At 42.8% G+C, this 15,733-nt stretch overlaps 1 protein-coding gene across 1 annotated transcript in view; it reads right to left on the bottom strand.

Moving 5' to 3' along the window:
* The window catches only part of CTSC (cathepsin C), a 51,530-nt gene that overhangs the window by 24,388 nt on the left and 11,409 nt on the right, over positions 1–15,733 (bottom strand). Inside the window, exon 2 of the mRNA XM_070942923.1 lies at positions 11,264–11,409. Coding sequence (XP_070799024.1) covers positions 11,264–11,409 — 146 coding nt within the window. The remainder of the gene's footprint in view (positions 1–11,263; positions 11,410–15,733) is intronic.

Genomic DNA, 15,733 nt, shown 5'->3' with positions numbered 1-15,733 from the left:
GTATTTCAAGCTGGAAAGGTGATTATTAAGTCCCTGCAGCTCTCAGAGCTTTTGCAGGAGAGGTAATAATTCAGTTCATGCCGAGCTCAGATTTATACGCCTAAAGATAACGGGGTCCATTCGAGGATGTCCAGACTAAACTTCTTCCATCAATTTCAGGTCTACCTAGGTTTGCCCCAAATGCTCTCTTCCACTTCGAGACTGGATTCAGTAAAAGCCTTTAGGTCAGGCTTTAAATCTGTTTGATCTCTAGTCCAAATTGATTTTTTCCCCCCAGACCCGTCTAAATCTGTTAATTGTAGCTGATAATTCCAAGTCTGGTGAGGGCAGAATTTTGTCAGATAAGCTTCCCTTCGACGGGGTCTCTAAGGAAAATGTAGTTTCTTTGATCAAAGAAAGAAGGAAAGGGGAAAGTGATTAAACAGCATTTACCGGGATTCTAATTTGCAGGAAAATCTAAGTGTCGATACCAACTCTTTCTCTGCTAATGGATGTGAAAAGCAGACTGAAGCCATCTGCAGATATTTCATATGGTATTATGTTAGCTAAGAATGGTGGGTATCTTTTTTATTATTATTATTATTTTTATTTATTTTTATATGCCGCCCTTCTCCGGAGTCTCAGGGCGGCTTACAATGCGTTAAGCAATAGCCTTCATACTTTTGTATATTTTATACAAAGACATCTTATTGCCCCCACAAACCGGGTCCTCATTTTACCTACCTCGGAAGAATGGAAGGCTAAGTCGACCTTGAGCCTGGTGAGAATTGAACTCGCAGTAATTGCAGGCAGCTGGATGTTAAATGCTGCCTTAGTAGAAAGCATTAGCCTCCTACGCCACTATCTGGTAGGACCTTTTGTGCCACGTGTTACAGAATAATGGAAGAGACCTTAGAGGTCTTTTATTCCAACCCTTTGTTCAAGCATATTCTGGAAGAAATAGCTTTTCAACTTCTTCTAAAAAGTTTCCAATGATGAAACATCCATAACTTCTAGAGACAAGCCATTGCACCGATTAATTGTTCTCACTGACAGGAAATTTCTCCTCAGTTCTAGGTTAGATCTCTCTTTAATGATCTTCCATCCATTACTTCTTGTCCTGCCCTCAGGTGCTTTGGAGAATGGGTCGATCCCCTCTGTGACAATCCCTCAAATATTGAAAGACTGCTAGCATGTCACCCCTGGTCCTTCTCTTCTGTTACACTAAGCATATCCAATTCCTGGTAGTCATTCATCATATGCTTTAGCCTCCAGTCCCCTAATAATCTGTGTTGTTCTTTTTTGGGCTCTTTCTACAGCAGGGGTGTCAAACTCAAGGCCTACGGGGTGGGCGGCCTATCTGACCTGCGGGGTGCTTAGATCTGGCCCGCGGAGCCACCCTGGAAACAACGAAGGACCAGCCCGCAGTGCCTCTGCCAGCGAAAACGGTCTCCTAGTCTCCGTTTTCAGCTGGGACGGCCTCCTGCAACCCTCTGCCAGTGAAAACAGAGCTCGGGAGGGCCTCCACTATGTGATTCACCTTTGAGGACATTAAAAGGGAAAGTTTGGGCTAGATTCTTGGGATTTTATTTTTTTTTAATTTGATTTATATCCCGCCCTTCTCCGGAGACTCAGGGCGGCTTACAGTGCGTTAAGCAATAGCCTTCATCCTTTTATATATTTATACAAAGTCAGCTTATTGCCCCCACAAACTGGGTCCTCATTTCACCTACCTTAGAAAGGATGGAAGGCTGAGTCAACCTTGAGCCTGGCAAGATTCAAACTGACTTTAATTGCAGACAGCTGGTGTTAAATTACAGTGCTTCTGTCTGTTGAGCTATCCAGGCTCTGTATTTTATTGGGATATTCATTGCTACTGCCTTCTTTGCGGTTCTTCTTCTTCTTCTTTTTTTTTTTTTTGACTATCCAAATCTTAGTCTATATTCCTCGGACTTGGTCCAAGCAGGCGAATGAACAAACTGTAATTGCAGTGATTGTGCCTTCGTAGAAAGTTAAGATAGTTAAATCTGGCCTTCTTTATTGTTCTCTATATAAAATAGTAAATGATTTTCACTGCTCTTAAAGTATGTCAAATAGGTGTGCATGTAAGAGTGAATGTGAGAATACTATTGTTATGTTATGTTGCGTTGTTATAGTATATTATGTTGTGTTATGCCAGGGATGTCAAACTGGATTTCTTGGAGGGCCGGCTGGGGGGAGGGGGGAGGAGACGGGACGGATGGCCTCCTGCAATATCCTGCCGCCAAAAGGGGGCGCAGGGGGGGGGAAACTGCCCACAGCCCCCGTGTGCCCCATTTTTGGCCTGGACGGCCTCTTGCAGCACTCTGCTGCCCAAAATTGGGTGTTTGGGGGTGGCACCCACAGCCCCCCTGTGCCCCGTTTTCACTAGCAGAGGCACCACGGGCTGGTCCTTTGCTATTTCCAGGCTGACCCCGTGGGCTGCATCTGGCCCACCAGCCTTGAGTGACACCCCTGTGCTGTGCTATGCTGTGCTATGCTATGCTATGCTATGCTATGCTATGCTATGCTATGCTATGCTATGCTATGCTATGCTATGCTATGCTATGCTATGCTATGCTATGCTATTATATAATTCTGTACCTTCTCAAAGAGAAGAGCCTTGGTAGTACAGTGGTCTAAGGCACCCTGTTATTAAGCTGGTTATTAAGACCAGCTGCCTGCAATTACTGCAGATTCGAATCTCTCCAAGGCTCAAGATTGACTCAGCCTTCCATCCTTTCTAAAGTAGGTTAAATGAGGACTCAGTTTGTGGGGGCAATAAGCTGACTTTGTATAAATATACAAAAGGATGAAGGCTATTGCTGAGCACATTGTAAGCCGCCCTGAGTCTCCGGAGAAGGGCGGCATATAAATCAAATTAAAAAAAAAAAAAGACTAGTTTCACAAATTTAGTAAAAGTGATTAAATTTTGTGAGGGTGCCAATTTCATAACTTAACAGTTGGTTAAGCCACTGGATATCTCTCTTTCATTGATTTAAGAATTTAATTTGCATGCTTAATATCAACAATGCATTAGTATATAATCACCACTGGGCAAGTGTAGCAATAGGACATGGAATCCTGTCTATACAATGGTTCATTTGAGATTTTCCAATTCTTGTAATTGGCTTATTATGGATAATTTGATGGTATGGGAGGATATTTTTTTATACTGAGCTGTGTAATCTCTGTAATCTACGTGTTCTACTGTTTTGACCGGAACAATAAAATTTCTCTTGGGTTTTACCGTTTCTTAAAATAAATTAAGAATATTAAATTAAAATAATAAACTCTAGTTTTTAGACCACCAAATAAGCTTTATTGTCACTTTTTCTGTGTACATAATGGCAACACATTAAAAATGAAATTCTGATGCCCACTCTCAAAAGAATACACAAACAAACACACCTACACCTACACCCATACCCATACACATACACACACATACATAGGATAGAGACCCTATACCAGTGATGGCTAACCTTTTTGCCACCGTGTGCCAGGAAGGGGGGGCGGGGGGGGGGTCACGCGCATTGCGTGCCCATACCCATAATTCTATGCGACCCACCCACCCCCCACTTACCCCGCTCCTGGCACACAATGGTCCGGAAGGCCCATTTTTCTTTCTCACCTGGCTCCAGGACCTCTCTAGGCATCTGGGGAGGGCGAAAACAGCCTTCCCCACCCCTCCGGAGGCCAAAAATGGCTCGTTTGACAACTTCCAGTCCCATCGGAAGCTGAGCTCACGTGCCCACTGATATGGTTACGTGTGCCACCTGTGGCACGCGTGCCATAGGTTTGCCATCATGGCCCTATACCATTTCAGACAAATGGCTATCCAGTCTCTTTTTAAAATCCTCCAGTGATAAGCACCCACAACATCTGAAGGCAAGATGTTTCACTTAGTTCTAAATTGCTTCTCTCCTTGATTAGTTTCCATCTATTATTCCTTGTCTGGCTCTCAGGTGCTTTGGAAAATAGCTTGACCCCTCTTCTTTGTGGCTGCCCCTCAAATACTGCAATCCTGCTATCATGTCCCCCCCAGTCCGTCTTTTCTCTAGACTAAAGGTAAAGGTAAAGGTTCCCCTCGCACATATGTGCTAGTCGTTCCCGACTCTAGGGGGCGATGTTCATCTCCATTTCAAAGCCGAAAAGCCAGCGCTGTCCGAAGACGTCTCCGTGGTCATGTGGCCGGCATGACTAAATGCCAAAGGCACACGGAACGCTGTGACCTTCCCACCAAAGGTGGTCCCTATTTTTTCTACTTACATTTTTTACGTGCTTTCGAGCTGCTAGCTTGGCAGAAGCTGGGACAAGTAACGGGAGCTCACCCCGTTACGTGGCACTAGGAATTCGAACCGCTGAACTGCCGACCTTCGATTGACAAGCTCGGTGTCTTAGCCACTGAGCCACCGCGTCCCTTCTCTAGACTAGCCAAACCCAAATCCTGCAACTGTTCTTCATATTTATTTATTTATTTATTAGTTCAATTTATATGCCGCCCTTCTCTGGAGACCCAGGGCGGCTTACAATGCGTTAAGCAATAGCCTTCATACTTTTGTATATACCTGCTTAGTAGGGCTTTTGGCCCCCCCCTAAGCGGTGTTCTTTTTTTATACAAAGTCAGCTTATTGCCCCCACATTCCGGGTCCTCATTTTACCTACCTGGAAAGGATGGAAGGCTGAGTCAACCTTGACCCTGGTGAGATTTGAACTTGCAATAATTGCAGGCAGCTGGTATTACTTAACAGCGCTTTAGTCTGCTGCGCCACCAAGGCTCTTGGTGTGTTTTAGTCTGCAGGCCTTTAATCATCTTAGTTGCTTACACATACACACACACAGAGCAGAAACCCTTTAGAATACATAGTGGAATCCTGAGAGTTAAGAAGGTTGATACTAAATGGTATAAAGCTATTACAGAATCTAGTTGTTCCACTTTGGATACCACGAAGCTTCCTCCCAGAAGGTAACAAAGAGAACTGATTTATGGAGAGGATGTGTAGCATTCCTGACAATACTGAGGACAATATTGAGATGAATCCAGAATAAACGGCCTAGAAAATATGCTCTCCCTGAAACAATCACCCAGATGTGCTATGTCACCTCTGATCGGAAGCGGATGGAGAAAAATTAGAACGAATGTGGCAAAGAACAGGAGAGCTAGGTGGCTCAGTGGCTAAGACACCGAGCTTGTCAATCAGAAAGATTGGCAGTTTGGTGGTTCGAATCCCTAGTACATGTCTCCTGCGTGAGCAGGGGGTTGGACTAGATGACCTCCAAAGTCCCTTCCAACTCTGTTACTGCTTCCCCAAATTCTGAGAAATTCCATCCTGATAGACTTTCATGTTCTTTGATCAGTTCCAAAGTTACAGGCTTCTTCTCTGAATGATACTCAATTTCTGGTGGCTTCTATTATCCTGCTATTTTCTGGCCAGCGATTCAGAAGGAATCTTGTACTTCTTGTATTTCTTGCCTATACACAATTTCCCAATATATACTACAGACTTTGGATTTCCTTGTAGTCTCCTCTCCATGTAATACTGAGGCCACCTCTGCTGTGCTTCTTTCGGATGTTCATCAGGTTTGGCTAAGTGCCTGCCATCTGCTGTACTGATAGTCCTTGGCTTACAGTTATTCGTTTAACAACCACTTGAAGTTATGATCACACTGAGAAAAGTGACTTGCAGCCGGTCTGCAGACTTGGAACTGTTGCATGTCCCTGCTAATCAAAAGTATTCAGAAAAGGGACAAGAAGAAAAACTCTGCCCAAATTTTTATTTTATTTTATTTTATTTTATTTTATTTTATTTTATTTTATTTTCCTTTCTCTTTCTTTCTCTCTTTTCTTTCTCTCTTCTTTCTTTTTCTTTCTCTTATTTTTTCTTTTTCTCTCTCCCTTATTTTCCTTTTCTCTCTCTATTTTCTTTCTTTTCTTTCTTTTTTCTTTCTTTCTTTCTCTCTCTCTATTTTCTTTCTTTCTTTCTTTCTTTCTTTCTCTTTCCTCCTTCCTCCTTTCTTTTCCTTTCCTTTCCTTCCTATTATTTTTACAAATTACCCAAGGCGGAGACATATTCAACCCACCTTCTTCCTCCTATTTTCCCATACAACAACTGTGACAGGTAATTAGAATAGAATAGAATAGAATAGAATAGAATAGAATAGAATAGAATAGAATAGAATAGAATAGAATAGAATAGAATAACAGAGTTGGAAGGGACCTTGGAGGTCTTCTAGTCCAACCCCCACCTAGGCAGAAAACCATACACCACTTCAGACAAATGGTTGTCCAATTTCTTCTTAAAATCTTCTGGTGTTGGAGCATTCACAACTTCTGGAGGCAAGTTGTTCCACTGATTAATTGTTCTAACAGTCAGGAAATTTCTCCTTAGTTCTAGGTTGCTTCTCTCCTTGATTAGTTTCCACCCATTGCTTCTTATCCTACCTTCAGGTGCTTTGGAGAATAGCTTGACTCCCTCTTCTTTGTGGCAGCCTCTCAAATATCGGAAGACTGCTATCATGTCACCCCCAGTCCTTTTTTTCATTAAACTAGACATAACCAGTTCCTGCAACCGTTCTTCATATGTTTTCGCCTCCAGTCCCCTTGGTGAGTTGGGCCGAGAGAGAGTGACTCGCCCAAAGTCACCCAGCTGCCTTTCATGCCTAAAATAGGACTAGAACTCACAATCTCCAGCTTTCTAGTCTGGTGCCTTAACCCTCGTGATTTCATCTACCATCTGTGAAAACAGAAGCCAGGTCAAGCCTAAAGTGTGTAGCTTGCAAGACCTCAGGAGACAAACATCTGATCGGGACACCGCTTATTGCAGTGCATCATCACAGAGCAATTACAACCTTTGGACAAGGGGAGGCTGTGTTTTCAGTGGGTCTGACTTTGCCACAATATTTTGACAGCAATAGCTGTCTAGTGCTCTTGATTAAAATCGCACTCCTGACCCCTCCAAATATTTCTGGAGCAAAGAAGCAAGACCTCTGCATTGGAGACCGAGGCCAACTCCAAGAATTGTTTGCTCCTGTTTCTAGAAACCACAGTGTCTAGAAAAAGAAAACCAGTGGACAGAAGATGGCAAAATGGCTGCAGTGAACATCTATTTTCTGAGCTTGTTGTGGCCCGCCATCGGCCAGCGGAGCTGGTGGCAGACTCAGACAGTGAGGAGGCTGGGGAGGAACATGGGCCAGTCCTGGAGTCTGGGGAAGGCTCTGATGAGTGCTCTGTGTTGAAGGCAGAGATGGGGCCAGGGCCATCTGACAGCTGTCAGCTGCCTTCGGAGTCGGATATCAATGGGGCTGAAGAACAGCTGGAGCCTGTTCCCAATGTGTGCATTCGCAGAGCTGCCAGGAGAAGAGAACAGCTAAGGAACAAGGGCCGACTCAGGAGTAAAGGCACAGGTGGACAGTGAATGGCTCCTCCCATAGGGAAGAAAGAGGAGCAAAGGGGAGGGGAGTTTGCAGGAGACAATTAGTTCAATTCATGAGGGTGAAGATCTGTTCCTGACTTCTTGCCAAATAATTGCTGCTACAGAGTGGCGTTTGGAAGATATCGGCCTGTCAACTCTCCAAGCCTGATAAAGCAGAGGTGAAATGCTCACTCGATCCGGTAGCCATGGAGGCGGGTGGTTCGGAGAACCGGTAGCAAAAATCCCTGCCCCCCACCCAGCTGAGCCGCACAATCATCAGAGGCTTTTTTTTTTACTTTTAAAAGCATTTTTTCTACAACCTCTTTGGCCGAAAAAATGCTTTAAAAAAAAAAAAGCCTCTGATGATCGCGCGGCTCAGCTGGGATCGTCAAAGGCTTTTAAAAGCATTTTTAAAAATGCTTTTAAAAGCTTCTGATGATCCCAGCAGAGTTGCCTGATCGGCAGAGGCTTTTTTTCTTTTAAATGCCTCTGACGATCCAAGCTGAGTTGCCTGATCGGCAGAAGCTTTTTTAAAAAGCCTCTGCCGATCAGACAACTCAGCTTGGATCATCAGAGGCATTTAGAAGAAAAAAAGCCTCTGCTGATCAGGCAACTCAGCTTGGATCGTCAGAGGCATTTAAAAAGAAAAAAGCCTCTGCTGATCGGGCAACTCAGCTTGGATCGTCAGAGGCATTTAAAAGAAAAAAAGCCTCTGCCGATCAGGCAACTCAGCTTGGATCGTCAGAGGCATTTAGAAGAAAAAAAGCCTCTGCCGATCAGGCAACTCAGCTTGGATCGTCAGAGGCATTTAGAAGAAAAAAAGCCTCTGCTGATCAGGCAACTCAGCTTGGATCGTCAGAGGCATTTAAAAGAAAAAAAGCCTCTGCCGATCGGGCAACTCAGCTTGGATCGTCAGAGGCATTTAGAAGAAAAAAAGCCTCTGCCGATCAGGCAACTCAGCTTGGATCGTCAGAGGCATTTAGAAGAAAAAAAGCCTCTGCTGATCAGGCAACTCAGCTTGGATCGTCAGAGGCATTTAAAAAGAAAAAAGCCTCTGCTGATCGGGCAACTCAGCTTGGATCGTCAGAGGCATTTAAAAGAAAAAAAGCCTCTGCCGATCAGGCAACTCAGCTTGGATCGTCAGAGGCATTTAGAAGAAAAAAAGCCTCTGCCGATCAGGCAACTCAGCTTGGATTGTCAGAGCCTTTTGAAAGCATTTTTTACAACCTCTTTGCCAAAGAAGTTGTAGAAAAAATGGTTTTAAAAGTTAAAAAAAAAATTGGCCAAGCCCACCCAGTCACATTACCCCCTCCCCACCAAGCCACGACCACAGAACCAGTAGTAACAAATTTTAGATTTCACCACTGTGATAAAGGTCTGTAGTTGTGAAATCTCATGAAAGACTGTTTTGCCGGGACTTTGCTGGAGAGGAATTTCCCTTTAACCTAAATAAAAGAGGTCTTATTGGGACGAGGAGTCTTGCTTCATGCTCTTGGGAAGCCTAGGTCAGAACAGAGCTCCCCCCAGAAGGATGTTTATAATGAAGGTGCAACCAGTTTCAGAATCCTTGAGCCTGTTTTGACACAATGCATTCAAACGCTTGTTAACACAAGCTGAAAACTATGGATTTGAAAACTGTGGTGTTGAACATAAGACTCACAGGGCTAGAAATGACCTCAGAGGTCTAGAACTAGGATACAACGGACTAGATAAAATTCTGATGGGAACGGAAAAAAAAACTTTTGGCTAAATTATATAATTACTTACTAGATGAGGACAGAACTGAGGATATAGCTAAAAACCAACTGAGAGTATGGGAGAGAAATATTGGACATAGCTTAAACTTTAATGAATGGGAAGAGGCATGGAACAAAAACCACAAATTGACCAGAGCTGCGACGTATAAGGAAAACCAATACTCCAAAATGCTCCACAGGTGGTACCTAGCACCTGCCAGATTAGCAAAGATGTTCCCCAACATGCACCCAAACTGCTGGAAATGTGGCCATGGTCAGGGCACCTTCTTTCACATGTGGTGGACATGCCCCGAAGCGAAAAGATATTGGAGTAAAATTCGGAGATGGTTACAAGAAATAATTGGAGAAGATATTGAATTGACACCGGAAATATTTCTCCTGGGAATAGTAAAGAAGGGGTATGGAAAGAAAATGATTCACCTATTAATACATATAACCACAGCTGCCAGACTGGCATACGCACAATACTGGAAAGAGAAAGCCCTGCCACCAGAAGAACTTATAATTAGGAAAATACTGGAGTGCACAGAGATGAGCAAATTAACCCATGAAATAAATAATGATGAGAACTCAGATTATTATACTGTGTGGGGAAGGTGGTATGAATGGATAAATGATAAAATCAAAGAAGGAGTAAAAGGTGTGGTAACTAAATAGCAATAAACAGCATAAATGACACCAGGTACATATCATGTATTCATATATAAACGCTGCATATCCGATGTTAAATAGAAATGTTACTATATTTTATGTATGTATATAAAGTCAATTTAAAAAAAAAATGACCTCAGAGGACCTCTTATAGCCCAACCCATTGCTCAAGAAAGGAGCCTAACATCATCCCACTCAAATGGTTGTCCATTCTGTTTTTGAAACCCTCCAGTGATGCAGCAGCCACAACTCCAGGAAGCAAGCTACTCCACTGATCAACTGTTCTCACTATCGTAAACTTACTTCCTACTTCTAGGTTGGATCTCTCTTTAACACGCTTCCACCCATTATTTCTTGCCCTGCCCTCTGGGGCTTCAGAGAATAAGTCAATCCCCTCTTCTCTATGACAGCCCTTCAAGTACTGGAAGACAGCTATCAGGTCCCCCCACCACCACCACCACAAAGCCTTGCAACCCACACGCTAACACACATGCTTCACTTCTTCAGGTTCCCTCCAATCCCAAGAAAAAGCAGTTTTGGATTTTAAGCAAAGAAATCTCCATTCTAGACCTACAGCATAGAAGGCAATTCACCCCATGTACCGTACTTTTCAGAGTATAAGACACATTCCCCCCCCCCGCAAAAAAGTGGGTGAAAATTGTGGTGCGTCTTACACACTGAATGTTGCTGAAGCCTCGCCCACCTGCCGGCCCCCACCCTTCGGCCATTTTTGGCCTCCGCATGTCACATTTTCGGCCTCCGCATGCCCCGTTTTTAGCCGGTTCCAGGTGGCGGAGATTGGCGGCGGTGAATGGGCTGTGCCGAAAGGGCCGTGGCGGCGATGAACAGGCCGCGGTAAACGGGCGGAGGTGAATGGGCCATGCCGAATGGGCCGTAGCGTTGGTGAACAGACCGTGGCAAATGGACGGGGGCAAATGGGCTGCGCTGAACGGGCTGCAGCGGCGGTGAATGGGCCGTGGCAAATGGGTGGCAACAAATGGGCCAGATGAATACCGGATGGATGCTGGGAGGCAAAGGCAGATTTTTTTTTCTTGTTTTCCTCCCCAAAAAAGGTAGGTGCGTCTTATAATCCGCAGCATCTCATACTCCAAAAAATACGGTACTTTGTCATGCTCATTACCGACCAATGAAGTTTGTCCTGAAATACCTTAAACATCAAGTTGTTGCACATCGCGCTTGATTGCTTTCCTCAATTATTTATACAATTCTGTATTTTACAAGGGTTAAGTACTGATTGCTCCTTGCTTGCTCTTCAAAGGAGAGGTGTAGCTATCAGTTGTGTTACACAGCCAGGGGGAAAAACATAAAACGAATTTTTACCGACTCTGCTCAGCAAGATTTTAGTTTTGGAGCTACATTTTAATGCCAATACATTCTGGGATAAATGGCATACGAGTTTCTGGAAAGGGAGTCCTCATTTACCTTAAAAAATGCAAACCACTTGTAGCTATTCAAGACAATCTCGAAGCCCTGGTTGTAAATTATGGTGAAAAAGCCGTAATTCCCTTGATCGTCCTCAGCTACATCAAGTTTCTGAAGATGTACAGTTATTTTCTTCTCCACAGGACCTAAAAACGAAACAGCAAAGAGTTTTCAGTAACTGAAGTTGAAGAGCTGACATAGCAGTAACAGTGTTAATTGCCTATTCTTTAATATGCAATAATATTTTTTTAAAAAAACTACTGTTTTTATCTGGCCTTATTTTTAGCTGACTGAATTCAGACCTGAGATTAATTGGTAAAAAAAGCAGGCTTCAAATGTTTGAATAAAATATGCAAGCATATAAATCCCCCTTTCCAATTTTGAATATATATATATATTTTGGGTCCTTTAAGTGTTTTATTGTCAATCTGTTTGAGGCACAGTTAAAGAACCACATGAAAATACATATTAATTGCTCTGCGGGTAGTAGATAGATTGGTAGTAACTCTTTGGAGGAAATTAGATTCTATCCAGAGGTGGGTTTCAGCAGGTTCTGACCAGTTCTGGAGAACCGGTAGCGGAAATTTTGAGTAGTTCAGAGAACCGGTAGTAAAAATTCTGACTGGCCCCGCCCCCATCTATTCTCTGCCTCCCAAGTCCCAGCAGATCGGGAGGAAATGGGGATTTTGCAGTATCCTTCCCCTGGATTGGGGAGGGAATGGGGATTTTGCAGTATTCGTCCCCTGCCACGCCCACCAAGCCACACCCACAGAACCGGCAGTAAAATTTTTTGAAACCCACCACTGATTCTATCCCATAACCCGACATATGGTTAAACCAAGTACGGTATATAGTATCTACAGAAAAATTAACACATAAAATTTATTTATTGGTTCGATTTATATGCTGCCCTTTTCGGGAGACTCAGAGCGGCTTACAATGCGTTAAGCAGTAGCCTTCATACTTTTGTATATACCTGCTTAGTAGGGCTTTCGGGGCCCCCCCAAGCGGTGTTCTTTTTTTGTTGCCTGAGCCTGGGCTATCGACAGATGCAGACTCTGAGAGTGAGGGAGAGGAGTTGGCAAGGCCTCCCTCTCCAGGACCCTCCTCTCTGGCAATGCCTCCGGAGGACACTGAAGGCCAAATGATAGGCTCAGAGCCAAGCACGTCCCCGCAGCCACAGGTGGACAGCGACGAGGAAGATAAGTGCTGGCTGGACCCTCGACAGAGGCACAGGGAGAAGCGTGCACAGCAGAGGGGAAGGCGTGCCAGAGATTAGCTGAGTCACTGGACCACACCCCACAGGGTATAAATGTGGGTGTGGTGGCCGGCTCAGTTTGTGACGAGCAAAAACTGGAAATACTCCATGATCTTCGCGTTACTGGACTTTGCCTGCTTTATCAAACTGCATTTGGATGAATCCTTGTATTGTTGACACTCTGCCTGTTTTATCGGAATGCTGGCAGTCTAATCTTTGTTTTGTGTGAGTAAAGTCTGAATTGGCAGCTAGCCACTGGGTTGCTGCCAGCTTTATCTTCAAAGAGTTTTGTCGTGTGGCTTATTAACTCCGGGCCGTCTGTGGGGGGGTGTGTGTGGTACGGGGACAGAACATTTATACAAAGTCAGCTTATTGCCCCCACAATCCGGGTCCTCATTTTATCTACCTTGAAAGGATGGAAGGCTGAGTCAACCTTGACCCTGGTGAGATTTGAACTTGCAATAATTGCAGGCAGCTGGTGTTACTTAACAGTGCTTTAGTCTGCTGCGCCACCAAGGCTCTTAGTGTTAATATGGCAGACACAGAAGGTATTTATGGTATGTGGTACTTTTTATGAATGTTATTGCTAAAGATGAGAACAAGATTCTTCAGCACTATAGAGTGCTCTGGTCAAATATTTAATATAATAATTTTATGTATCATTTTTATGTTTATTACCTTTTTACGACCTGTTTTATTGTGTCCTGGTTTGAATAGAAAAATACTTCAATCTTTAGTTGGTTTTGGTGTATTTGTGAGTTTATCTTTTATTGTATAGCTTGGCTAGTTTAATGTTCTGAACATTATCATCTTTTCAGTTTGACCTTATATCAAATGTTTCTTGTATTCATTTTACTCCCTTTTGCTTTTTCATATTTCTTTTTGATGATGTCTTTAGATGTTAATACTGCAGTGTTATTTTAAATGATGCCTACAATCTATAAAGGAGATTTTTTTTTTAAAAAAAAGATTATGCTACTAACATTGTCTTTTTTTCTTTATTTTTAAACAAAGCCTTAAAACATAATTTGCCATAAAAAAAGAGAGAGGATAAAATCTCCTTCTAGTTGAGCTGAAATGCTTAACATTTTATGCAGTTCTTGGTATTCTCCAAGCTTGACTGTTTGCTCGCAGTCGTTTCATTTCCCATCTAGACAACATCATCAATGCAAAATGTCTAAGGAGATTTTCAGTCATAGTTGCCCCAAAGATAATTTTTCAAGAGGCAACTGGACTTTCTTTGTTTTTCTTTGAAGAAGTTTTGCTTCTCACCCAAGAAGCTTCTTCAGCTCTGGCTGGATAATAATAATAATAGTAATAGTAATAATAGTAATAGTAATAGTAATAGTAATAATAGTAATAGTAATAATAGTAATAGTAATAATAGTAATAATAATAATTGAATGATTACATCCAGAAAAGTGAAGAACCAATGATTAAGGAAGTAAATAAAGGAGGCCTTTTAAAGACAACTAAAAAAAAAAGCAGAATATAAGAAAGAAGTAATTGAGCAGTGAGCTGAAAATTGGAAACACAAAGCTCTGCATGGCCAATACTTGAAAAGTATTGAAGGCAAAGCTGACCAGAAACTAACTTGGAACTGGTTAAGATCAGGAGTACTGAAAAAAGAAACAGAAAGCTTTATTTTGGCAGCTCAAGAACAAGCCCTAGCCACAAACTGTATGAAGGTAAAAATTCAACATGTTACCACCAACAGCAAATGCCGCCTCTGCAATGAGAAAGATGAGACAGTCGACCACCTGATCAGTGGGTGCAGCAAAATTTCACAAACTGACTACCTACAATACCATGACCGCATTGCTAAGATCATTCACTGGAAATTGTGCCAGAAGTTTGGATTTGAGTACAGCAAAAACCACTGGGAACATCAGGTTAAGAAAGTTTTAGAGAATGAGAAAGATCTTGTGGGACTTTAGGATTCAGACTGACAGGCACTTGGTCCACAACACACCTGACATAACAATAGTTGAAAAGAAAAAAGTATGGTTCATTGACATTGCAATGCCTGGTGATGCACGGATTGAAGATAAGCAGCAAGAAAAAAATCACAAAGTACCGGGACTTGCAAATTGAAGTTGAGCGACTGTGGAAAAAGGAATCGTGTGTTGTCCCAATTGTAATTGGAGCCCTTGGAGCAATACCCAAAGGGCTACCCTGCTATTTAGAAATTCTAAATTTGCCAGACTTGAACATTTTGACTCTACAAAAAACCACCTTACTCGGAACAGCTTACATCCTCCGACGATACCTTAACATTTCCTAGGTCCTTGGTTAGGACTCGAGCTGCTGAGCTATTAACCAGCCTCAAAGGCTGTGAATCTCACTAAAGATTAACCAATAATAATAACAACAACAACTTTATTGTCATTGTACATGTGTATACACAGTATACCCATACAACGAAATTCACTTAACACCCAAAGACCAGGTCCAACACACATAACAATCCCTCAAACACACTCCTACCCACCACAATTCCCCACCCCTAAACCACCCAAACATCCACACAACAGACCAAGTAATGCTGTCCAACAGCTCACTGATGGTGACCCTTTAGTTCATCGTTGAGTGCAATTATAACTCTGGGATAAAAACAATTCAGAAAAACGTGTGGTCCAAGTCTTAATTGTTCTGTATCTTCTGGCAGAAGGCAACAGTCCAAAAAGATTGTAAGCAGGATGGGAAGAGTCTCTGAGAATGTTATGCAACTTCCTCAAACAGCGAGATTTGAAGATGTCGTCCAGGATTGGATGAATGGGAATGGCTGGATTTATATTCCTTGCAGACTGCTGGTCATTTGCATTCTTTTAGAGAGTCATTGAGGCCACTTGGGTGGTTTGTCTGTGTCCTCAGGATCACCCGAGTAGTGCAAATCGATGTGGAAAAAAGACTCCACACCCGTTTGCACTACTCAGGTGACCGTGAGGACACAGACAAACCTCCAAGTGGCCTCAACAACTCTCTAAAAGTCCAGTTGCCTCTTGAAAAAGTACCTTTGGGATTGTCAATGCGATAGAGTGTGGGGCAATGAAATTGCTCTATCAGTGAAATGGGCAGTCTCTAAATTTAATAAATAGAATGAATAAATGTATACAAGTTGAATAAAATAAAATAAAATAAAAAAATAAATATCTCAAAGCAAGCACACCAAGAACACCACAGTTCAACCTGGAGCTACAGATATTGTCTTC

Source organism: Pituophis catenifer, unplaced genomic scaffold (genome assembly GCF_029215685.1).
Source record: "Pituophis catenifer annectens isolate HBS135680 unplaced genomic scaffold, rPitCat1.0.hap2 SCAF_4, whole genome shotgun sequence".
In the NCBI taxonomy this organism is placed as follows: Eukaryota; Metazoa; Chordata; class Lepidosauria; order Squamata; family Colubridae; genus Pituophis; species Pituophis catenifer.
Note: the sequence above shows the minus strand (reverse complement) of the source record. Positions and strands in the feature narration are given on the sequence as shown.